We start from the raw sequence: 21,335 nt of genomic DNA on the forward strand, positions 1-21,335 counted from the left end.
ATTATGTATTTCGACACTATATTCGAAATAAATATTATTATCAACTATCAATTTGCAATTGATCATTAGATCATGTAAATAATTAGCGAAGGGAAAACAATATTTGGAAATTTGTTATTCAAACATGTTTCTAATATTTTCAAAATTATAAAATGGCCCATAAGATGTCCGGCAGATGTCTTAGAGTGTCGGACACAAAACGTGTACGAACAGCGAAAAGGTTAAGAATTTGAAGTTTCGATGCTACATAGATACTGCATGAATGAATGTTAACCGTAGATCTGCACATAATCACACAAACACATGTGTGAGTGTATGTGTAATAGACGGTTATTTAACCCCATCTACAGGTAATAATTCCCCGATGTAAATAATCAAATGTAGCATCTACCTGCTCTAGAATAGTGGGAAGACAATGAAAATGGTACAAACGTTGCATTCATCTTCTCCTTCGTTCTTTTATTTGGTTGAATTAATTTGGATTACCTATTGAATTGGATAAATGAATATTAAATGCCAAAAAAATGAATAAAATGATATATATATATTTTTAAAATTATGTGGAAAAAAATATTAATTGGTATAAAACATCCAATTATATTGTTTCATATACGTATTCAATAAATGAAAGATATGTACATAGTAATAATCAAAATTCGACAAGTAAATAATCAAAATAAATAGGGAAAAATATAGTTTTTGTTCATAAGTTTACACCGAGTTCACATTTGGTCCCCTATATTCATAAAAAAAACACATTTAATCTCTTATATTTCAAAAATTCAACACTTTTAGTCAATTTCCCGTTAAAACTAATGGAATCAAGCGTGTGCTCATCACTGCCTTAACTAACAGACTAACGGTAAATTGGCAGACATGACCAAAAATGTTAAATTATTCGAATATGAGGGACCAAATGTGTTTTTTTGTAAACATGGGGGACCAAATGTGTTTTTTGTAAACATAGGGGGGCCAAATATTAAATTTGTACAAACCTAAGGGGTGAAAATAGTAATTTCCCCAAATAAATATATCCATCTTCAAGCTCGTGACGATTAGTTTAGGGCTGTGCATGGATCGGTTTTAACCATCAACCAACCCATTTTCGACCCACAATTTGTGATGGTTAATCAACCATCAACCGACCCATTTAAGTTGGGTCGATAATGTCAACCAACCCATGTATAGTTGGGTCGATAATGGTTTCTAATATGCTAAAAAGTTGGTTAGTCGGTTAATATCGGCCAACCAACTTTATTCATTAATTTATTATTTATTAATTTTAATTAAAATATTTAATAGTTTTAATTTCAAATTTCTATTTTATATCACATTTATTAAATTGTTTAATATTGATCAAAATCCTAAAAGCAATAAATCTAAGCTAATTATCTAATTTTAACTATTTTAATTTTAAGATATACAGTCTAAATATTTGGACGATTATTATTTGTTGAACTATTTATGTTTAATTGCAATATATATGCCCGTAATGTTTTGAATCTTTTATTTGAATATTATTGAACTAGTCGTATTTAATTTATAAAAAAATATAGCGTTGTAACAAGTAATAAAATATTAAAAAAAATTAAAAAAATATTTAGATGGATGAACCATCAACCAAACCACCAACCAACCCATTAAATTGGTTTTCAACCATCACCCAACCCATGTAAGTTGGGTCGATAATGATTTCCAATATTTGCCAAAGTTGGTTGGATGGGTTGGGTTTGTTTTATACCCGGTTTTTAACCAAACCAACCAACGCACAGCCCTAGATTAGTTATTCATCAAGGGAAACAAAATGATCATTAGTCACTAGTCGGACTTAAGCCCAAGTTATAACGCTTTGAGGCCTACTTCGTTTAAATGGGCTGAAATATAGCATTCTCTAATATTAAATTTAGAGAAAAAGTACTTGATAATTGATATACCAATTTATTCTTATAAATTGAAAATTTGCTTTTTTACGCTTACTTTATAATTAACAGATAAATATTTATTTAATGTATTCTATTTGTATTATTGTTGAAATAAATACTAAGTGTCACAGTCGTTAAAGTTATAAATTAATAGAAATTGTGATATTTCATTTCACACAAAATAGGAAAGTTTAATTTTGATGCGTGAGTAAATACAATAAAAATTAAGAATTTCATTCGATTTGTAATAATTATATTATACTATATTATATTATGTAGATGTATTCTTAATATGGTACAATTAAAGTAGATGCTTTGGAATTTTATAGCTGACAAAAAACGCCAGCAAAAATTCCTTCATGATTGGATTCACAAAGACAAATGATTTAATTAATTATATATTTTCGCTCCCAAATTATTTTTTTCTTAATAAAACATTGTGATACAGGAAATTTAATTATTAGCTTATAGCAATTTTTCCTTTAATTTTAATTTATTCCCAGAAAAATCCATTACAATATAGCTGTGTATAGTATGAATGAGCTGGTTACACGAGGTGGTAGCAGGTATATATAACTTCAATTATTAAATACAAATTGGTTAATAATGTGTTCTCAGCAGCCGGGCAAAAATATCTATCTTGCAATAATTTTAACGCAAATTACGGCCAACCCCCTAGAGTAAAGCCAAATTACGAAATAACCCCCTTCCCCTTTTGTTTGGGTATTTACAAGTTGCAACCATCGATCAGCTATGTTGTCTTGCATGTCCACTCTTAAGATGACAAATTTATCTACGTACTAAATGAGGGATTTTTTCGTAAAAAATATATATAATTGAGGGGGTGGTCGTAATTACCAAAATATTAAAGATTTTTTCATAATACTATAATGATATAATGAATAAAGAACGGAAATTGGAACGAAAGTTTTGAATTATATTCCCACAATTCCGATCCGAATATTTACAATGTCTTTTCATTCAAATTTTTGAAAGTTCCGATTTCCAATTTTTCCATTTTTTTATGGAAATGGAAAACACGACAAATCCCAAATTTCGATCTGATTTAGTTTCCAATTTTTTTAATGAGAATTCCATTTTTTTTCCAACAATATTATTATGTACTTTTTATTTTCGAATATTTTTTTCATTCCGATTTCTGATTTTCTGGAATTTTCCAAAACATAATTGAAATTAGTTTTTCACTTAAAAAATAAAAAACAATTGGAATTTTTCCAGAGATGCTAATTCAAATTCGGTCCTTTCGAATTTCTACTCCTAGTGATGACGGCTAAGGATCAAATTGCTCAAATTAAAAATATATATATAATTAACCATTTCATAAACCACCCCATTAAGTTAAAGTATGATAAAAAGTACTTGATGATCAAGCACATGATAGTTAGTAGTTAATTAACAAAAGAACATATAATTAGTATTATTTATTTATTTCCTATGTATTACTTCTTATCTCTATCTTCCCAACTAATCCAAAATAGTGTCTATAAAAACCTTAAATAACCTTAGCCATGCAATATTGGAGTTGGTAAGAGAAACAGGATATATAGATTGAGAGATTGAGAGAGAGAATTATAAAATAATATATAAAAAAATGGGAAAAAATGTTGGGAATAATTTTGTGTGTTTGGTTGTAGGATTAGTACTAATTGCATCTACTAATGCTGATTTGGAGATGAATTACTATGCAAAATCATGCCCTAAAGCAGAGAAGATTGTGGTGGATTATGTTAATAAGCACATCCCAAATGCTCCCACTCTTGCAGCTGCCTTGATTAGGATGCATTTCCATGATTGCTTTGTGAGGGTAATCTCTCTCTCTCTCTCTCTCTCTCTCTCTCTCTCTCTCTCTCTCTCTCTCTCTCAATTTTAAAAAAATTATTTGATTTTTGACAGGGATGTGATGCATCATTGCTATTGAACTCCACATCGAGCACCGGAAACCGAACCGAAAAGGTTTCGCCACCAAATCGAACCGTCAGGGGATTCGACTTCATCGACAGGCTGAAAAGCCTGCTGGAAGCCGAATGCCCTGGCGTCGTTTCGTGTGCAGATATCGTTTCTTTAGCTGCAAGAGATGCCATTGTTGTCACTGTGAGCATATAAAAAACCAATCCAACTTCAACTACTCACTTTTTTCTTTTAATGAAATTTATTTGCATTATTAATTAATTTTTATGATGTTTTTGTTTTCTAATTGCAGGGCGGTCCTTTTTGGAGAGTGCCGACGGGGCGTAGAGATGGGGTGATATCGAATGCATCGGAAGCGTTAGCACAAATTCCAGCCCCATTCAGTAATATTTCTACACTTCAGACTGATTTTGCTAACAAGGGCCTCAATCTTACCGACCTCGTTGTCTTGTCCGGTGAGCTATATATGTAACCTTTCGTTTTTACACACGATCACGCACATATACATATGTGGATGATAGGGTAATTACTAAATATTTATGAATTTATGCACGTGTATAGTATGGTTAATATGACTCGGTAAAGTTCACGTGGTGTAATATAGAATTTTTTAGTTAACATTAGGGGTGAAAATTGAAGTGAAATTTCGAATTCCGTCGATTTTGATTCGAATATTTCAAAATTTGGAACAATATTTTTTATTTCAAATCCTAGTTTTTGATTTTTACATTTTCGAAAACAAAATCACGTAGTTGGATTACATATATTGGATTTCGATTTCCGATTCGGTTACAATTTCGGAAAATATTTCCGCAAAATTTTAGTGTTTTCAAAAAAAACTGCAATTATAATAGCGATATTAGTAAGTATTGTTTTATATTATACATTTATACTTGACTAAAAAATGAAATTCCAATTTTCGCTTGATTCCAATCCAAAATTTATCGATTTTGGAACAAGTTTGTTCACTCCAATTTCGGAAATTTCAATTTTTTATTTTTCCGATTTTTTTTCTTTTCTGGAACGAACTGGAATTGATTTTTTTTTTACTTTTTAAACAAAATCGATTATTTTCCGAAAGTGGTAATTCCTATCTGATCCATCTGATATTCAACACTAGTTAACATGATGCACACAATCACGCGCGTATACACGTATATGTGAGTAAAATATGTACACGTGTTGGATATAATTCGGTGAACATCCATGATTGATATATATCTAATGCCAGGTGCTCACACCATCGGCATTTCTCATTGCTCGTCATTTGCCAACCGTCTCTACAATTTCACGGGCGTAGGGGATCAAGACCCCTCCCTAGACAGCGAATACGCGACCAATCTAAAAGCTAACAAATGCAAGTCCATAAATTCGACAACCAAAGTGGAAATGGACCCCGGAAGTTTCAGAACATTCGATCTCAGTTACTACAAGCTTGTCCTAAAACGAAGGGGCTTGTTCGAGTCCGATGCGGCACTCACAACCAATTCGATAACCAGCTCGATTATTAATCAAATCGTGAACGGAGATTCCAAGATTTTCTTTAAGGAATTTGCGAATTCTATGGAGAAAATGGGAAGGATTGGAGTTAAGACAGGGTCCTCCGGCGAAATTCGAAAGCATTGTGCTCGTGTCAATTAATTAATTCTTCGTTTTTTTTTTTTTTTCTCCAATGTTTGTTTTTAAATGTGTGTTTTTTTCTTTCTTTTTTTTCTTTTTTTTTGGGGGATCAATAATTGTATGTTTTGAATGGCTCTTTTATGTCTATTTTTGTTTTTAATTGGAGTGTTCCATGTTATGTTGAACGTCTTTGTTGGTGTCTCTACGTTGTGAAAAGAGAATGTTTGAAGAAAATTTAATGGATGAATTAAAAAAGGGATTAATTTAAGGGGCCTTAAGACATAGGTCCCTCGTGACAAAACTAATTACTACTAAATGACAAGTCCAATTAAATCTTTGCTTCACATCCTTTATTAAATTCATTTCAAAAATGCCCCTCCACTCACAAATTCAAAATTTGCATTAAGTAAAATTCAAACTGCATTTATCATTTTTTATTATGCATTCCATCTAACATATTATTTTTCGTTTTTCACTCTAGCGTTTTACATTATTATAAGCAACTTAGTTTTTTTTCCTTATTTTTAACATTTTATTAAAAATTACGAAAAAGAATATTTTTCGTTTTTGTTAAATAGTACTGCAGATTTTAAAAGTAGTGTACTATCGTATACTATGGCATACTATGGCATAATATTAAAAATTATGAATGTTTTTTAAACAAAATCGGCCGTAGTCATCTATAGACACCTGTAGTAACCATAGTAATCCGTAGTCACGTACTCTTAAAACCCTAGCTCCCATTTTGAACCCTAACCGCTACCCATTCATAGACACTCATAGTAATCCATAGACATCAGTAGTCATACGCATTCATCCAATATGAAACCCTAGATCCGCCACAACCTCCACCAACCTATGAAAATGGATCTCCGAAATCTGCCCACAATCATCGAACATTTTATTCTCTTCTTCTATGTCTCACTTTTCATCATAATTAGCCTTCCTCTCCTCCAAACCCAACATCAAATTACGACTACGTTGGAGTATTAAGGAATACACTAAAAAAACTAAGGGCAAATTACCAAAACCCCCCTGAGGTAAGGCTGAATAACGAAAATCCCCCCCTTGTTTGCGTAATTACGAAAATCCCCCTTGACTAACGGTTGACCAATTTTTTTTAACAGAAAACGTGAAAAGTCTATTATACCCTTCTGTTAAATATGTAAAAAATAAAAGAAAAAAAACAAATTACGAAAACCCCCCTGAGGTAAGGCGTAATTACGAAAATCCCCCTCAATGGAATATTATGATTTATTTGTATTTAATATATACTTTTTACATTTCGTTTGTTTAAAATTGAAATATAATTAAACAAATATTAAAAATTATTAAAAATATTTTTACCGTAAAATAAGAAATACGAGAATATTTCAAAAATATGTAAACTCGTTTTGATTGAATAAAAAAATATAAAATATATAAAAAAAAATACAAAACAAGTAAAAAAAATTATGTTACAAGATATGTTTAATTATTTTATATATTCTTTTTGTATATTTTTAATAATTATAAAATGAAGAAATACGTTATAGTTTTAAAATTAAAATAACTACGTTTTTTAAGTATTATAAGCCCCCCTACGGTGTTACTTTTGACGAAAAAATATAATAAAACATTGACAATTACCATAATATTAAAAAAACTATTAAAAATATTTGTAGCATAAAATAAGAAATACGAGAGTATTTCAAAACTTCGTAACCTCGATTTTATTGAATAAAAAAATATATAAAAAAATTAAAAAAGAAATAAAAACTTTTAATGTTATCTTTAATTATTTTATATACATTTTATCTTTTTAATAATTATAAAATGAAGAAATACATTATAGTTTTAAAATTAAAATAACTACATTTTTTAAATACATTACAATTTACCCCCTAAGTAATTAATATGCTTACAATTACCCCTCAAGGGCAAGAATGTCATTTTCGGAGGAATATTCCATGGAATCAAAAAGATTCCGTCAGAAGTAACACCGTAGGGGGAATTTGTAAGATGACAACATACCTCAGGGGGATTTTCGTAATTACGCAAACAAGGGGGGGATTTTCGTTATTCAGCCTTACCTCAGGGGGGTTTTGGTAATTTGCCCAAAAACTAATTCTACGCAAACTGACTAATGTGGAGAGAAACAATCTTGAAATCAAGAAATGACTAAGCTACATTTAAAAGTCCCAAAAAAAAAAAAAAAAAAAATACGTCGGCGGTGAAGAAAATCACCACCGACGTAAGAATTCAAAACCGCCTTCGCCCCTAACGACCACAATCACCGCCGCTACCGGCGACCAAAGACCGCCGCCGCTACCAGCGCCAAAAACCGCCGCCGCTATCCGCGACTAAAAACTGCCGCCGTCCGCCGCCCCACATCGAGATCCGATCTGAATAACTCCTCATACAACGAGTACCTCCAAGTCAGGACCACTACTGCAGAGAGAGAGAGAGAGAGAGAGAGAGAGAGAGAGAGAGAGAGAGAGAGAGAGAGAGAGAGAGAGAGAGAGAGAGAGAGAGGTGGGGCCGATGAAACAGAGAAGAGGCCATGGTGGGATGCAAAAAAATTGAAAGAAAGAGAGAGAAGTTGATGGTGGGCGGCGGTTTAGAGAGAGAGAAATAGAAAATGACGGAAAAAATAAGGGTTTGTTTTTTATTAGGTATAAGGGTATTTTTGGGTTAAATAAAAATAAAAGGATGAGGGTCAAATTTTATTTTCACCTAAGGATTTAATTAAGATGTTTTATTTGAGGTTGTGCCCCACATCTAATTAGGTTTGGTTTGAGGGGTGTCTCCAATATTAACCCTTAATTTAAAACGTCTAAATGAGAAATACATTCATTAAAGATATTAAGAATAGGAGCTTATTGCAAATACCACCCATGTGCAATCTCTAATTGTCAAATACCCCCATGTAATAAAAAAACTCACTAACTCCCCCCTATGTTAACGTTTTCGAAGCACACTGCACCCTTTTTTATTTTAGGCTTTGACTAAATGTGAATAGACAAAGATACCCTTAGGGGTTTTTTACCAATTAGTAAAGTATAATACCTAAATTTTAGAATTACTTTAATTTTATAAATATTATGGATTTATTTTTAATTCTTAAAAATTAAAATTTAAAATTAAAATTAAACAAGAATTAAATATATATTGTAATATTGAAAGTTCTTATATGCTTTTTTTTTATAGTATTTTTATATGCTTTGTAATTGTTTGTTACATTTTATATTAAATAACAATAATTATTAATAAAAAAAAAAAAAAAAAAAAAAGTCCTCTTCTCTGTCCACCACCACAACCATCTTCTCCATCTGCTCAACCTGCTGCTGCCCTGCTACACCACCACCACAACCATCTTCTCCATACCCACCACCACAACAGTGAAAAATGGTAGCTATAAACACAATATAAATATATATATATATATATATATATATATATATATATATATATATATATATATATATATATATATATATATATATATATATATATATATATATATATATATATATATATATATTTCATTTATGTTCTGGTGGCGGAGAGATCTCGGCGGCAAATCTATAATTCTTCATTTAAATCATCAAGAAGACATTTATCTTCGTTGATTCTTAATATTTTTCAATATTAATGCCTCACAACTCGCCGGAATCAAAGTGTTTCCGTTCAATTTGCACGGAAAACACTTGCCCCTTTCGAATCTACTTCGAACAAAACCCCCACCTTTAGAATTCGTCGGAAGATTTGGCCGAAAAAGCCTGCCACGTCGAACCTACCTTGGACCAGCCCGCCCCCTTAGATCTCGTCGGAAAAACTTCCCCGCATTCGTCGTTTTCGCCAGAAAACCGTGGTTGAAAATCCTCATTATCGACGAATGCCAGAGGGGTGGGGTTCTTCAAGAACTTTGCGGCGACAAAGAGAAATTGGCGGTGGAGGATGAGATACTCATGACGGCGAAGAGGGAATAACCTCTGCTACGGACGGTATCACCGACGAGAAGAGTAGAGGAGGCGGTTGGTGGAAGAAGAAATTTGGGGAAGAAGACGATGAATTCCTTCAGATTTATTTTTTTTATTCTTTTTATTTTCCTGTATTCTTTATGTTTGTTTTGACAATTTTGATAATTACAATTTAGTCCTATATTAGATTATTTATAATTAAATCAATCTGATTTTTTTTCCTCTTATAAAGGGATATTTATGTCATTTCACCCTGAAAATAGAATAAAAAACCGCACATTCCGCGAGTGAGAGACACGATTTGCCTCCAGGGGTCCGGATGCCTTGACTTTGTTAACATAGGGGGGAGTTAGTGAGTTTTTTTTCCACATGGGGGTATATGGCAATTAGAGATTACATAGGGGTGGTATTTGCAATTACCTCTTAAGAATAGTTTCATAAATTAATAATTATTAATTTATCGAGTATATAATTTTTTTTCGTACAATGCACGAGATATCATTGTAAAAAGGAAGAAATTTTTAAATATGATAGTTAAATTATTAAAAAATAAATTACACAATATTAAAATAATTAGTGGTAGAAGTTAAGGGTAAATAGCACTTAACCTCACGTGATCACAAGCTTTTGCAAATGATCCTTTGTGCTCGTAATATCATCACATAATCCCCTTGTACTTTAGGGGGTAGCTTCCGTTATTTTTTCGGTTAAACTTAACCGTATGTGTCAAACTTAGAAGAAGAGATAATTAATTAATTTATTATTATTATTATTATTATTATTATTATTATTATTATTATTATTATTATTATTATTATTATTATTATTATTATTATTATTATTATTATTGATATGAGTAATCATAATTAGGCCCATAACCTAATTAGGATTAGGCCCAAAATTACTCTATTTTATCTAATTGTGTGTGAAAACTCAATTAGCATATATTTTACCCTTAAAATGACAACATATTGTCACACATCGGATTTCTACAAAAGTTCTACCTACTCATCCACCTATAAATGTATGTTTCATTACACATAGGAAGGTACACTCTAATTTAGCAATTAATTATTATTATTTGTTTATATTAATACATCTTCTGACTTGAGCGTCGGAGGATAATCGCCGGGCCAAACCCGGCGTGTCATCTAGTGTTTAAACTGTTTTGTAGGTTAACGAGAGGAGCAGTCCCTTCGACTACCTCGGACACGTGGCAGTGACCTTCGGCATTCTCTATCATCGCGAGCTCAAAGACCGTTGGGTTGTTCAAACCTCATTTGGGCAGCATTCATTTTGGCGCTGTCTGTGGGAATGCAAACTCGATCACGTGACACGGGAGGAGGTGGTCAAGGTAGTCTCAATCCGCCTCAACAAGGAGCCGATGTCGGGATCCCGGATCCGCCTCGAAGAAAGAGGCCGGCGGGAGGAACCAACACTGCGGGACCTTCAATACCGATCATCCAGATGACGGCGGAAGAATTGCAAGCCATGATGGACGAGACCGCGGCCAAGGCAGCAGCTTGGGCAGCAGCGGACGCAGTAGCTCAATACATCAGCGCTCAGGGCCATAGTGATTTCGAAGAGCCGATTATGTCAGAAAGCGATCCCACGGATCCCGTTCACGTCCATGTGACTCCGCCCATCGTAGAACTCCACGACTCTGAGGAAAGGGTGCCGCTTAGCGACCGAAGCCTTTCTTCAGAACGGGCTCCCCGAAGGTATGCTCAGCCCCAGTCGCATCAGCATAGCTCAGCCTCAGACCAGGCCCCTCGAAGAGAAGCACGTGGTCGATCACCACGCTCTCTAAGGCAACGGGATCCCACAAGGGAGAGAGCGGCGCGAGACCGCCGAGAGAGAAGTGGATCTTCTCGGTCGGGTGTTCCACGCCGTGAGCCTCGAGACGATAGACGTCGAGGACGTTCCTTGCGCCGAGACGACTCCCCCCAAGACGAGCATGGAAGTATATACTCTCAACCTGAAGAGACGAGAAGGCGTCGCGAGAATTTTAACGATCGTAATTCAAGAAGCCCACGGCGAGGAACTTCGAGATCAACAGTCGCCCGCTTTGGAACGCTCCCCGCCCGAATAAGCCCCTTTATTCCGGCCATTATGGAGGAAGTTTTACCGCTCGGATTTAGGATCCCCAATCTGCCCCAGTTCGATGAAACAGGAGATCCCCAGAATCACCTTAACAATTTCTTCGCTAAGATCGACCTTTACGGCCTCAGCGACGCCGCCTACTGCAAAATTTTCCAAACTACCTTAACTGATCAAGCACAAACTTGGTTCAACGGTCTGCCTGGAGGATCCTTGGATGGTCTAGGCCAACTATCAGAACGCTTCCTTAGCCAGTATTCCATCAACAAGAGATACGCCAAAACCGTATCATACCTCTTCAAAGTCAAACAACGCGAAGAAGAACCGTTAAGGGATTATGTACAACGGTTCGTCAAAGCTGTACACGAGGTGCCCAATGTTAACCACGACTTGCTGGCCGATATACTGCAGCACAATTTGAAGCATGTTCGCTTCCAAGAATCCATCGCAGGCCGACCCCCGCAAACTCTGGAGGAACTTCTGAACCGCGCGGAGAAATTTATCCGGATAGAGGAGGCTGTAGAGATGGGGCTCCCCGTGAAGAGGAGGCGCGAAGAAGAACGCCATGATACAAAAAGGAAAGAAGAAGGACGCTCGAACCACGCCCCTACCTATCCAAAGTTCACCCCCTTAAAAGCAAAACTCATGGAAGTATGGATGGTAGCGGAGCAGAAAGGTTTAGTCCAACCCCCGAGACAGATGAAAGAAAATTCGAAAAGGCAAAAATCGGAAAAATACTGCGAGTACCATCGAGACCGGGGCCACACTACCGACGAATGCTTTCAACTTAAGCAGGAAATCGAGAGACTGATTAAGAAAGGACACCTGGGAGAATTCGTGGATATCCCGCGACACCAGAAATTCAAAAATAAACCCCACTTCCAGCAGAGAGGAGAACATCCCAATGCTCAGAAAGATCGGGAGGATGACAGTCTTCCGACTCAAGGAATAATTGCAGTCATTTCGGAAGGACCCTCGAGTGGTGATACTCCCAGCGCACGACGCGCGTCAATGCGGGCTGCAGGAGGCTCGTACTCTACGACAGAACGTCCGGCAGGACATGTTTACCATGTTCACCACCCAAACCCAGAGATTACATTTAGCGACGACGATCTCGAAGGACCACGTGGCGAACACAACGATGCGTTGGTCATTTCTGCATCAATTTCCAATTACTTGGTGAAGAAGATTTTGGTAGACGGCGGTAGCTCGGCTGATATTATATATTACGGCGCTTTCGAAAAGCTAGGGATAGCCAATGCGAAACTCGCACCCGTGAAAACGCCCCTAGTGGGTTTTGCAGGACATGCCGTCGAAGCTTTGGGAGAAATTTCCCTCGTCTTGTCTTTGGGCTCATTTCCACGTCGAGCAACAAACACGGTTAACTTCTTGGTCGTCAAGGCCCCATCAACGTATAACGTGATTTTGGGGCGGCCAAGTATGAACCTTTTCAGAGCAATCCCATCAACATATCATATGAAGTTGAAATTTCCTACGACTAATGGAATTGGAGAAGCCGTAGGCGATCAACGCGTAGCTCGAGAATGTTATGCGAATACTTTGAGGGCACCTCAACTTCGTAACAGAAAGCAAGTGGGATGAGGGGATGACACTCCCAATTTCCTAAAGAGAAAATGGGTGATGGCTGTTAAAGACAACTTCATCACCCCCTCGGCCAATCAAGAGGCCAGCGGCACGAGGCTCGCAGCAGTAGAAGAACTGAAAAATATAGAGTTGATTCCGGGCGATCAAGATAAACTACTCTGAGTAGGAACCAGCCTTGAGCCCGAAACAGAGGCGAAACTCGTGGATTTCCTCCAAAGAAAAAGTGATAGGGAACTTGAAGAAATATTTCGTTTAGCACCTCAGGCGTGCAACTTTTTTCAATAATAAATCAGGAGCATATCGCTCGCTGTGATGCTTAAACTATGGAATAAGTTGGGAGCATACCGCTCGCCGCAACACTTTAAATTATGTAATAAATTGGCGGCATATCGCTTGCCACATAAAGTTAAATAAAATGCTTTAGTTGGAGGCATATTGCCCATCCCAACCGTTCTACTTTATGTTATTTCAATTCAATATTTTATACCATTTTAATTTCATTATTATTTTTGTTATTATTATGCAGTGCTTGTTTCAAAGAGTGATCTCACGACACTCAAACAAAAAAATATATCATTGATTAAAGCTAAAGGGGAAGATAGCAAGGATCATAAGGGTCTGGCCAACTCGAACTTTGTTATCTCACTCCCCAAAGCTTAAATTGATAGAGAAATCAAATTCTCAAGGACTCCGCAACGCTAAATTAAGAAAAATGGCAAAACTGCGGAGCCCCTACATAAAAAACTTAGGGGACTGATTATCCACTAAGTACCGAAAAGCACGAAAATTGCGAAATTGAAAGGGCATAAAAATAAAAGTCCATTTATAAAGCAAATACGTGCAAATAAAAAAAAAAAAGACAAAAGTCTTAAAAATAATTCATAAAGGAAATACTAATACTCTCAAGGGAGTAAAAACTACTAAACGGCTGCACTACTAGGCAGTCGGGTCAACACTCGCGTCCTCAGCTCTAGCCGCCTCAGGCATCTCATCAAACTCATCACCCTCAACCATAGCGCCAATTTTCTCCGCCCCAATTTCTGGCTCAAGTTCCAAAACGCTTGGTTCTATCTCCCGCAGGATAGCCTCAGGGACAAGCTTCGTGGCACGAACTTGACCACGAATATCCCGCACGATCTCCGCAAAGAACCCACTAGCATAATTATCCCGCATCTCGGTATAAGACTCGCTCCCTAAGAACTTATCGACCACCATCAAACCCAAAGGCGTCTTCAAGACCCCTTATGAACTTCCATGAAAGTAAGCGCGTCGGTCTTCTCATTCTCCAAAGATAGGCTTAGATCCTTAATCTTAGCATCGGCCTTCAGACGACTCGATTTTTCCTCATCCGCATGACGGAGCAATCAATATAGCGTAACTCCTCTACCCTTAGAAAATAGAGTCAAAGGTTCGAAGCAATAATCGAAAAAACCCATTCCGACACAATCCATTTTAAGTCTAGAATGTTCATTACTCCATTCAACGGGATGCACTTCACCCCATACATACGGAGCTCTCCAAACATTCCGCACGTATAGGAACCATTCTTTCCAGCTCCCCCACTTATTATCATTTTTCTTCAAAAACTTACATGTTGGTCGAGGATGAAAATAAAAATTATGAGCTTTGTCCCTAAGCGTCTTCACAAGAAACATAGAGTGAAACAAATTCGCCGAAATTGGAAAACCCTCAGACTCGGCGCGATGGCAAAATCCTTTGAAGTAGAGAAATGCGTTCGGCGTTAATTGGCTAAGGCTTACCTTGACATCGCGACAAATTTGAACAAGAACTGGGTCGGGTGGCAAAGTAAACCCCACCGAAAATGAAGCAAGGTAGACCGTAAAGTATCCATCAGGAGGTGCGTAGCATCTTCCTCCCTCACCCGGAACCAATATCTCTATAGCACGATCGACACGTAGATGATCGAAAATCTCAGAAAGTGGACCGACTCTAAAGGAAGAATCAAAATTTAATTCGAAAAATATTTCTGAATTTTCCCCAAGAGAACTACCGCCATATAGGTCGACTGGTCCTTCATGCTCATCAATCAAGAAGCTCATCAACCTCGGTTTCAAGTCTTTTCTTTGACTCACGGCGCACGGAATTTTTTAGATTTTGGTTCGTCCCAAACACAATAATATGTCGAGACCACGCCCAATTAGATTCAGGATCACTAGACTCTAACTCCATGGAACAAAACCCCGAACCCATATTGTCGTTGGCAGCAGAAACACGACGTTCGGCGGAAAAAATGAGCTCGGAACACCTCTGCACGCGTCGCCGAGCTCCCGGACACGCTCCCACGCGCGGAGCAGCCCCCAGCCGCAGGTTCCACGCGCGCCACGCGCCTTACGCGCGCCACTCGCCTCTCACTGCCCTTTTCCACGCGCGCGGCCCTCTCTGCTCCCTTACGTCGTGACGTCACGCTGACGTCATGTTCCAATACCGCCCGAGTTGACTCGTCTTACCGAGTTGACCCGTCCGATTCTTCTGACCGAGTTGACTCACTCGCCCGAGTCAACTCGCCCGACCAAGCTGACCCGCCTGCCCGAGCCGACTCGGCCACCTGACTCGCCCGGCTCGCCCGAGTCAACACGCTAAGCCCCCATTGGACACGCTTCTCGAAGCCCAGTGACGTCATGCCACACAGCCGTCTTTTCAACGCCATATTCCGTGCCCGAGCCGCCAGACCTGATTTTTTCCTCGAACAACGCACTTTTACACTGTTTCGCACATAACTTCTCCCTCACAACTCCGAATTTCGAAAAATTGGTACTCTCGGACTCCAAAATTTCGCCCTCTTCCAACCCGGCTATCAAGATTTTTGGAGTTCCGAACTACAAAAATGTCGGAATCCGAATTAACTCCAGATAGTTCGTCGCTAGACTCATCCAACAACCTTAGTACCGACATCTAAATCCTACGCTTTTATCAAACGCGATTTCGAGATTCCAAACAATAAACAATGGGATTCAACCAACGACACAATAATTAAAGGAAAATAAAGAAGGATGATTGACGGAGATATTTATACCTTTGAAAGGAGACCAAAGAACCTTAAATTTCGGAAGCACAATTCTCGGAAAGGAGACCCCACAAAAATAAAACAACAAAGAAATACCCTACAAAGATATAGGAGAGCTTATATGCTACTTCCAAGCAGGCTCACGGGCCCGTAATCCAACTTGAAAGTGGGGGCTTAATGATATGAGTAATCATAATTAGGCCCATAACCTAATTAGGATTAGGCCCAAAATTACTCTATTTTATCTAATTGTGTGTGAAAACTCAATTAGCATATATTTTACCCTTAAAATGACAACATATTGTCCCACATCGGATTTCTACAAAAGTTCTACCTACTCATCCACCTATAAATGTATGTTTCATTACACATAGGAAGGTACACTCTAATTTAGCAATTAATTATTATTATTTGCTTATGTTAATACATCTTCTGACTTGAGCGTCGGAGGATAATCGCCGGGCCAAACCCGGCGTGTCATCTAGTGTTTAAACTGTTTTGTAGGTTAACGAGAGGAGCAGTCCCTTCGACTACCTCGGACACGTGGCAGTGACCTTCGGCATTCTCTATCATCGCGAGCTCAAAGACCGTTGGGTTGTTCAAACCTCATTTGGGCAGCATCAATTATTATTATTAAAATGAAATATATCATTAGAGTCGACATTTATTATTTTTATATAAAAAAAAATTGTAGAAATATAATTGTTTATCATATTAATAAATATATTAATAAAGTATAATTTATAACCCGAGTAACATGCAAAAAGTACCCTTGTGTAATCTTTATCTGCCAAAAGTCCCCCTATGATAAAATAACTAGCAAAAACCCATGTATAAAATTTTAAATTTACCCATTACGATTTTAGTCATTGACCGGACGTAAGAAGACAAATATAGCCTTCAACAAAATAGAATACAGATTAGATAACATAAAATAGGGGAAAATTTACAATTTTGCTAAACTTGTACAACTTAAATTACAGGATTAATTGCAGTTTCCCCAAAAATTCAATAAAACCAGTCTTCTTCTCCGACGCCTTCTTTCACAAAATATGTTGCATAGATATTGTGTTCTTCATCTTCTTTTGAAAATTCTAGGAAATCTTGGAGTTTCATGGTGGATATGTGTGCTTTATTTGTGTAGAGATGATGGTAGTGGCGTTGGGGGCAATTCCGTCATTTCATAAGAAAAGGGGAGTGGAGACTGGAGAGTTGATGGTAGTGGCGACTGGCGTCGGGGGCAATTCTGTCATTTCATAAGAAAAAATGAAGGAAAAATCACACGAGTGAGTGAGACACACAATCTACTCGGAAGGAGTTTTTTGCCATTGACTTTTACATGGAGGGAGTTTTTGCTAAACTTTTTCTTATGACGGGGTTTTTTAGCAGATAAGAATTACACAAGGGTACATTTTGCACATTACTCTTTATAACCCCTTGAAAACCCTCAGGCCGCAAGACACAATCAGCCCAATCATCATCCGACAGCAGCCCAGCCCATATTCAGTTTCAGCCCATAGCCCTAAAGCAATTAAACCCTAGCTAATTCCTCCACCCCCCCCCCCCCCCCCCACCCCAACCCCCACCCCCGGAAAAGCAGGAAAAAAATAATAATAAAAAATAGGGTAAATTACAAACACCCCCCTGAGGTATGATCAAATTACAAAAAACCCCCTCTTGTTTGGATAATTACATCTACCCCCCTCAACTATGATTTTTTCTTAGACCTCCACCTTTATGGTGCCAAATTCAACATAGTCATCTAGATTCCGTGAAATGTGCTCTAGTTTGTACTCGTTTTGTGTAAAAAATACAGTTTCTGATGCACCACAAACTGATATATACAAGCTAAAAATCACATATTATGATCATCTTTCTTCATAATGTAGAGTTTGAATGGGATAAAACATGTACAAAAGTGATAATATTCCATATAATATCGAAGATTCCACTATATTTGAGGAGTTGAGGGGGTGGATGTAATTATCCAAACAAGAGGGGTGTTTTTGTAATTCGACCATACCTCAGGGGGGTGTTTGTAATTTACCCTAAAAAATAAATATAAGAAATCTAGCCTGTGCAAAATTCATCAATAAATACAACCATTTTGTACATCTATTCCAAATTTCCAATCAAACTATTTGCAGTGCCTTCATCTACATCTGGTTACTGTATTTTTCTTATCAAGATTGGTACTGTATCTATTTTCAGAATTTCTTTATTATTATTATTATTATTATTATTATTATTATTATTATTATTATTATTATTATTATTATTATTATTTGGGAATTTTTTGCTTTTGTTTTAATGTGAGTATGTGTGCAGTGATGAAGCAAATAGTGTGGACTAGAGTTTCTGATCCTGTATTTGAAGACAAACCCTTGGCTGTCTGAGCACACTTCTTTTCTTTTTTCTTTTAAACAATTTTAGGCAAATTATCCTCATGGGTGAGGTAATTCTAAATTACGAAACAACTCCTCATGTTTTGGATAATTACAACCATTCCCCTTAATTATGTATTTTTTTATGAAAAACTATTTTTTCATTAGATAAATTTGACAAGAATACATAGTTGAGAGGTCATTGTTATTGTCCGAACACGATGGGTTTTTTTCCGTTATTTAAGCATCCCTTATGGGGGCGGCTGTAATTTGCTCAACGATTTTTAATCTTCTTGGTGATTTTGCAAACCGAAAAATTTAATTTAATTTATTTATTATTGGCTTGTGATGATAATTTTCTTATCTTAGCGGATTTCAGTGAGATTGGAAATTATATCTTTCTATCAATGATCTGATTGTTACACACACTGAAGCCTTTTTCTTTATATCAACTTGTTATTTATCTTTTTTTTTTTTTATAATCTAATGTAATTATCTTTTACTACTCTTCCTTTGAAATATCTTCCAATTTAAATTGAGTTTATTAAATTTCTGATATTAGACATCAAATCTGTTTCAGAAAATAAATCAAAACATTCTCTTTTTTCTAACATCAACTGCGTTTGAAAGAAATCCATTTACCAAAATATAAATATATTTTTTTTCTTTCTAAATAAAATTGGAAATATAGCCTTGAAGATGTTAAAGATCGAGTGGTTAAACATAGTTTAACCTTTTATAACTATGGAAGTGTACATATTCTTATAACTAAGTCTTATAATCTCTAGAATTAAATTTTATCAATTCAAGATTTGTCAGAAGTTTTGATGAATTAATTGTGTTAGTAGTATCTAATAAATGGAAATATTCATTTTCCCTGCAATGATTTGTAATTAGTATTCAATCATATTGGTTGGTATCAAAGTCATGTCAAATGAAAGGTCTTTTGTTCGAATCCCATCGACTTCCATTTAAAATATTTCAAGTGTGGTACAAAAGAAGAAGAAGAACGAAACGAAGTGAGAGTAAGGCTTCAGATGTAATTCCCGTGTGCTTTCAAGGTCACAAGTTCGAATAATGGTTGTGCTTATGAAGATGAACTGAAAAAAAAAATGAGTACGTTTGTGTATTCTAATACTCCAATCAAACACCAACAAGAACGAAAACATCTGGAATCGATGAAATGAACAAGTTAGCTTATCTCGATATAGAGCTTACAAATCAAATCAAGTTACTTGATGTTTTTATTCGAAATTGTTTAAATCTTTTTTGATCTAGTTTGTTGTTATTATGTGCCAAATTTGAACAAATATTGTATTCGATAAGCTATGAGACCATTTGTTTAAGTCTTATTTGAGCTTGTTATGTTAATTATATGTAACGAATTTTAATATATTTCTTGGATATAGTCTGTTAGTGCTCTAGAAAAACCAAATTAAGTTACTCGAGTTCGATTTCATTGGTGTTAAAACTCTTTTGCCTTGTCTTGATAATTGATATAACCCTATTTAAGTAAGAAACTAATATAAATCTTGTTGCAAAACTACTTGTTTCAAATAAATCTATTTTTATTAAAAAGAAATGGTTATAAATGGTGGTTATGCTCTTATTTATACATGCATAGGAGCATCTCTAGTTAACCAAATAAACGTTTTGTGCAAACAAAGCAACGAAATAATATATTGGGGTCATTACAAATAAGCCCATCAATGCGTACTTATTTATAAAGAAATTCAGGCAAAAAAAATTTATACTAATAAGTTCACACATGGTTCAGATTTTTGTAGATGACTAAAATAACCCCTCATATTTTTATGCTCCAATTTCATCTTTAACTTAATTTAACCTCAATCTGACCCCAAATTTCACAAATTGTTCAATATTGACCAAAAAAAAATTTCAATTTTTTTTTTCCAGCCGGATTCCGGCGTTGACTTTTTCGAATTTTTTTTTCTTCCGGATTTTTTCGCCGGTCTCCGACGTTGACTTTTTCGATTTTTTTTTATGTTTTTTGTTTTTTTTTTCGTTTCTTTCTTTCTGTACTTTTTTTCCTTTAAACAACAATATTGATGTGATTGACAGTAATATTAACTATATTACTGTTAAACACAGTAAAATTAACTAAACTACAGTTTAACACAGTAATATTGTTATATTAATCTCTAGCACAGTAATACTAACACAACCCAACTCATTATTATTGTGTAATAGAGTAATAGTAATATGTTGACCGTTCGACAAATGTAAACATAATAAAAAATCAAAAGAATTAATATTACTGTGAGTGACAGTAACATTACTATAACAACAGTATTATTACCGTCAACCACAATAATATTACAATAATAGACAATAATATTATTACGTTACTCCGCGAATAACTCAAACAAACAAAACAATCCAAACAAAATAGTAATATTGATGTGCTTGACAACAATATTACTATAACAACAGTAATATTACCGTCAACCACAGTAATATTATTGTGTTTACAGTAATATTACAATAATAGACAGTAATATTATTACGTTACTCCGTGATTAACTCATACAAAACAAAAAACCCAAAAAAAAAAAAATAATATTGATGTTGTGGACAGTAATATTATTGTGTTTACAGTCATTTTACTGTCAACGACAGTAATATAATTACGTTGACTTGTAAACAAATAAAAAAAATAATAAAAATAAATAAAAAATAAAAAATAATAATATTACGTTAATTTACTGTCAACGGCAGAACATTTATCAACGGCAGTATAATTACGTTAATTAACTGTCATGGACAA

At 35.7% G+C, this 21,335-nt stretch overlaps 1 protein-coding gene and 2 non-coding genes across 3 annotated transcripts; all 3 read left to right on the plus strand.

Annotated features, from left to right (window-relative positions):
• The first annotated feature begins 3,381 nt into the window (after positions 1 to 3,381).
• On the plus strand, positions 3,382 to 5,656 carry LOC105972088 (peroxidase 3). The gene is made up of 4 exons (XM_012997023.2): positions 3,382 to 3,747; positions 3,837 to 4,034; positions 4,144 to 4,306; positions 5,083 to 5,656. Exons 1-4 carry the CDS (start codon positions 3,535 to 3,537, stop codon positions 5,490 to 5,492), a joined length of 984 nt encoding a protein of 327 aa, XP_012852477.2. The 5' UTR covers positions 3,382 to 3,534; the 3' UTR covers positions 5,493 to 5,656.
• A 12,825-nt stretch (positions 5,657 to 18,481) lies between these two features.
• LOC148765593 (small nucleolar RNA Z157/R69/R10) lies at positions 18,482 to 18,567 on the plus strand. Its single transcript, XR_016029448.1, has one exon. It is a non-coding gene; the product is annotated as a small nucleolar RNA Z157/R69/R10 (small nucleolar RNA).
• A 319-nt stretch (positions 18,568 to 18,886) lies between these two features.
• On the plus strand, positions 18,887 to 18,984 carry LOC148765594 (small nucleolar RNA R11/Z151). Its single transcript, XR_016029458.1, has one exon. It is a non-coding gene; the product is annotated as a small nucleolar RNA R11/Z151 (small nucleolar RNA).
• Positions 18,985 to 21,335: the final 2,351 nt, after the last annotated feature.

This window comes from Erythranthe guttata, chromosome 13 (genome assembly GCF_056151865.1).
Source record: "Erythranthe guttata isolate IM_541 chromosome 13, IM_541, whole genome shotgun sequence".
NCBI lineage: Eukaryota > Viridiplantae > Streptophyta > Magnoliopsida > Lamiales > Phrymaceae > Erythranthe > Erythranthe guttata.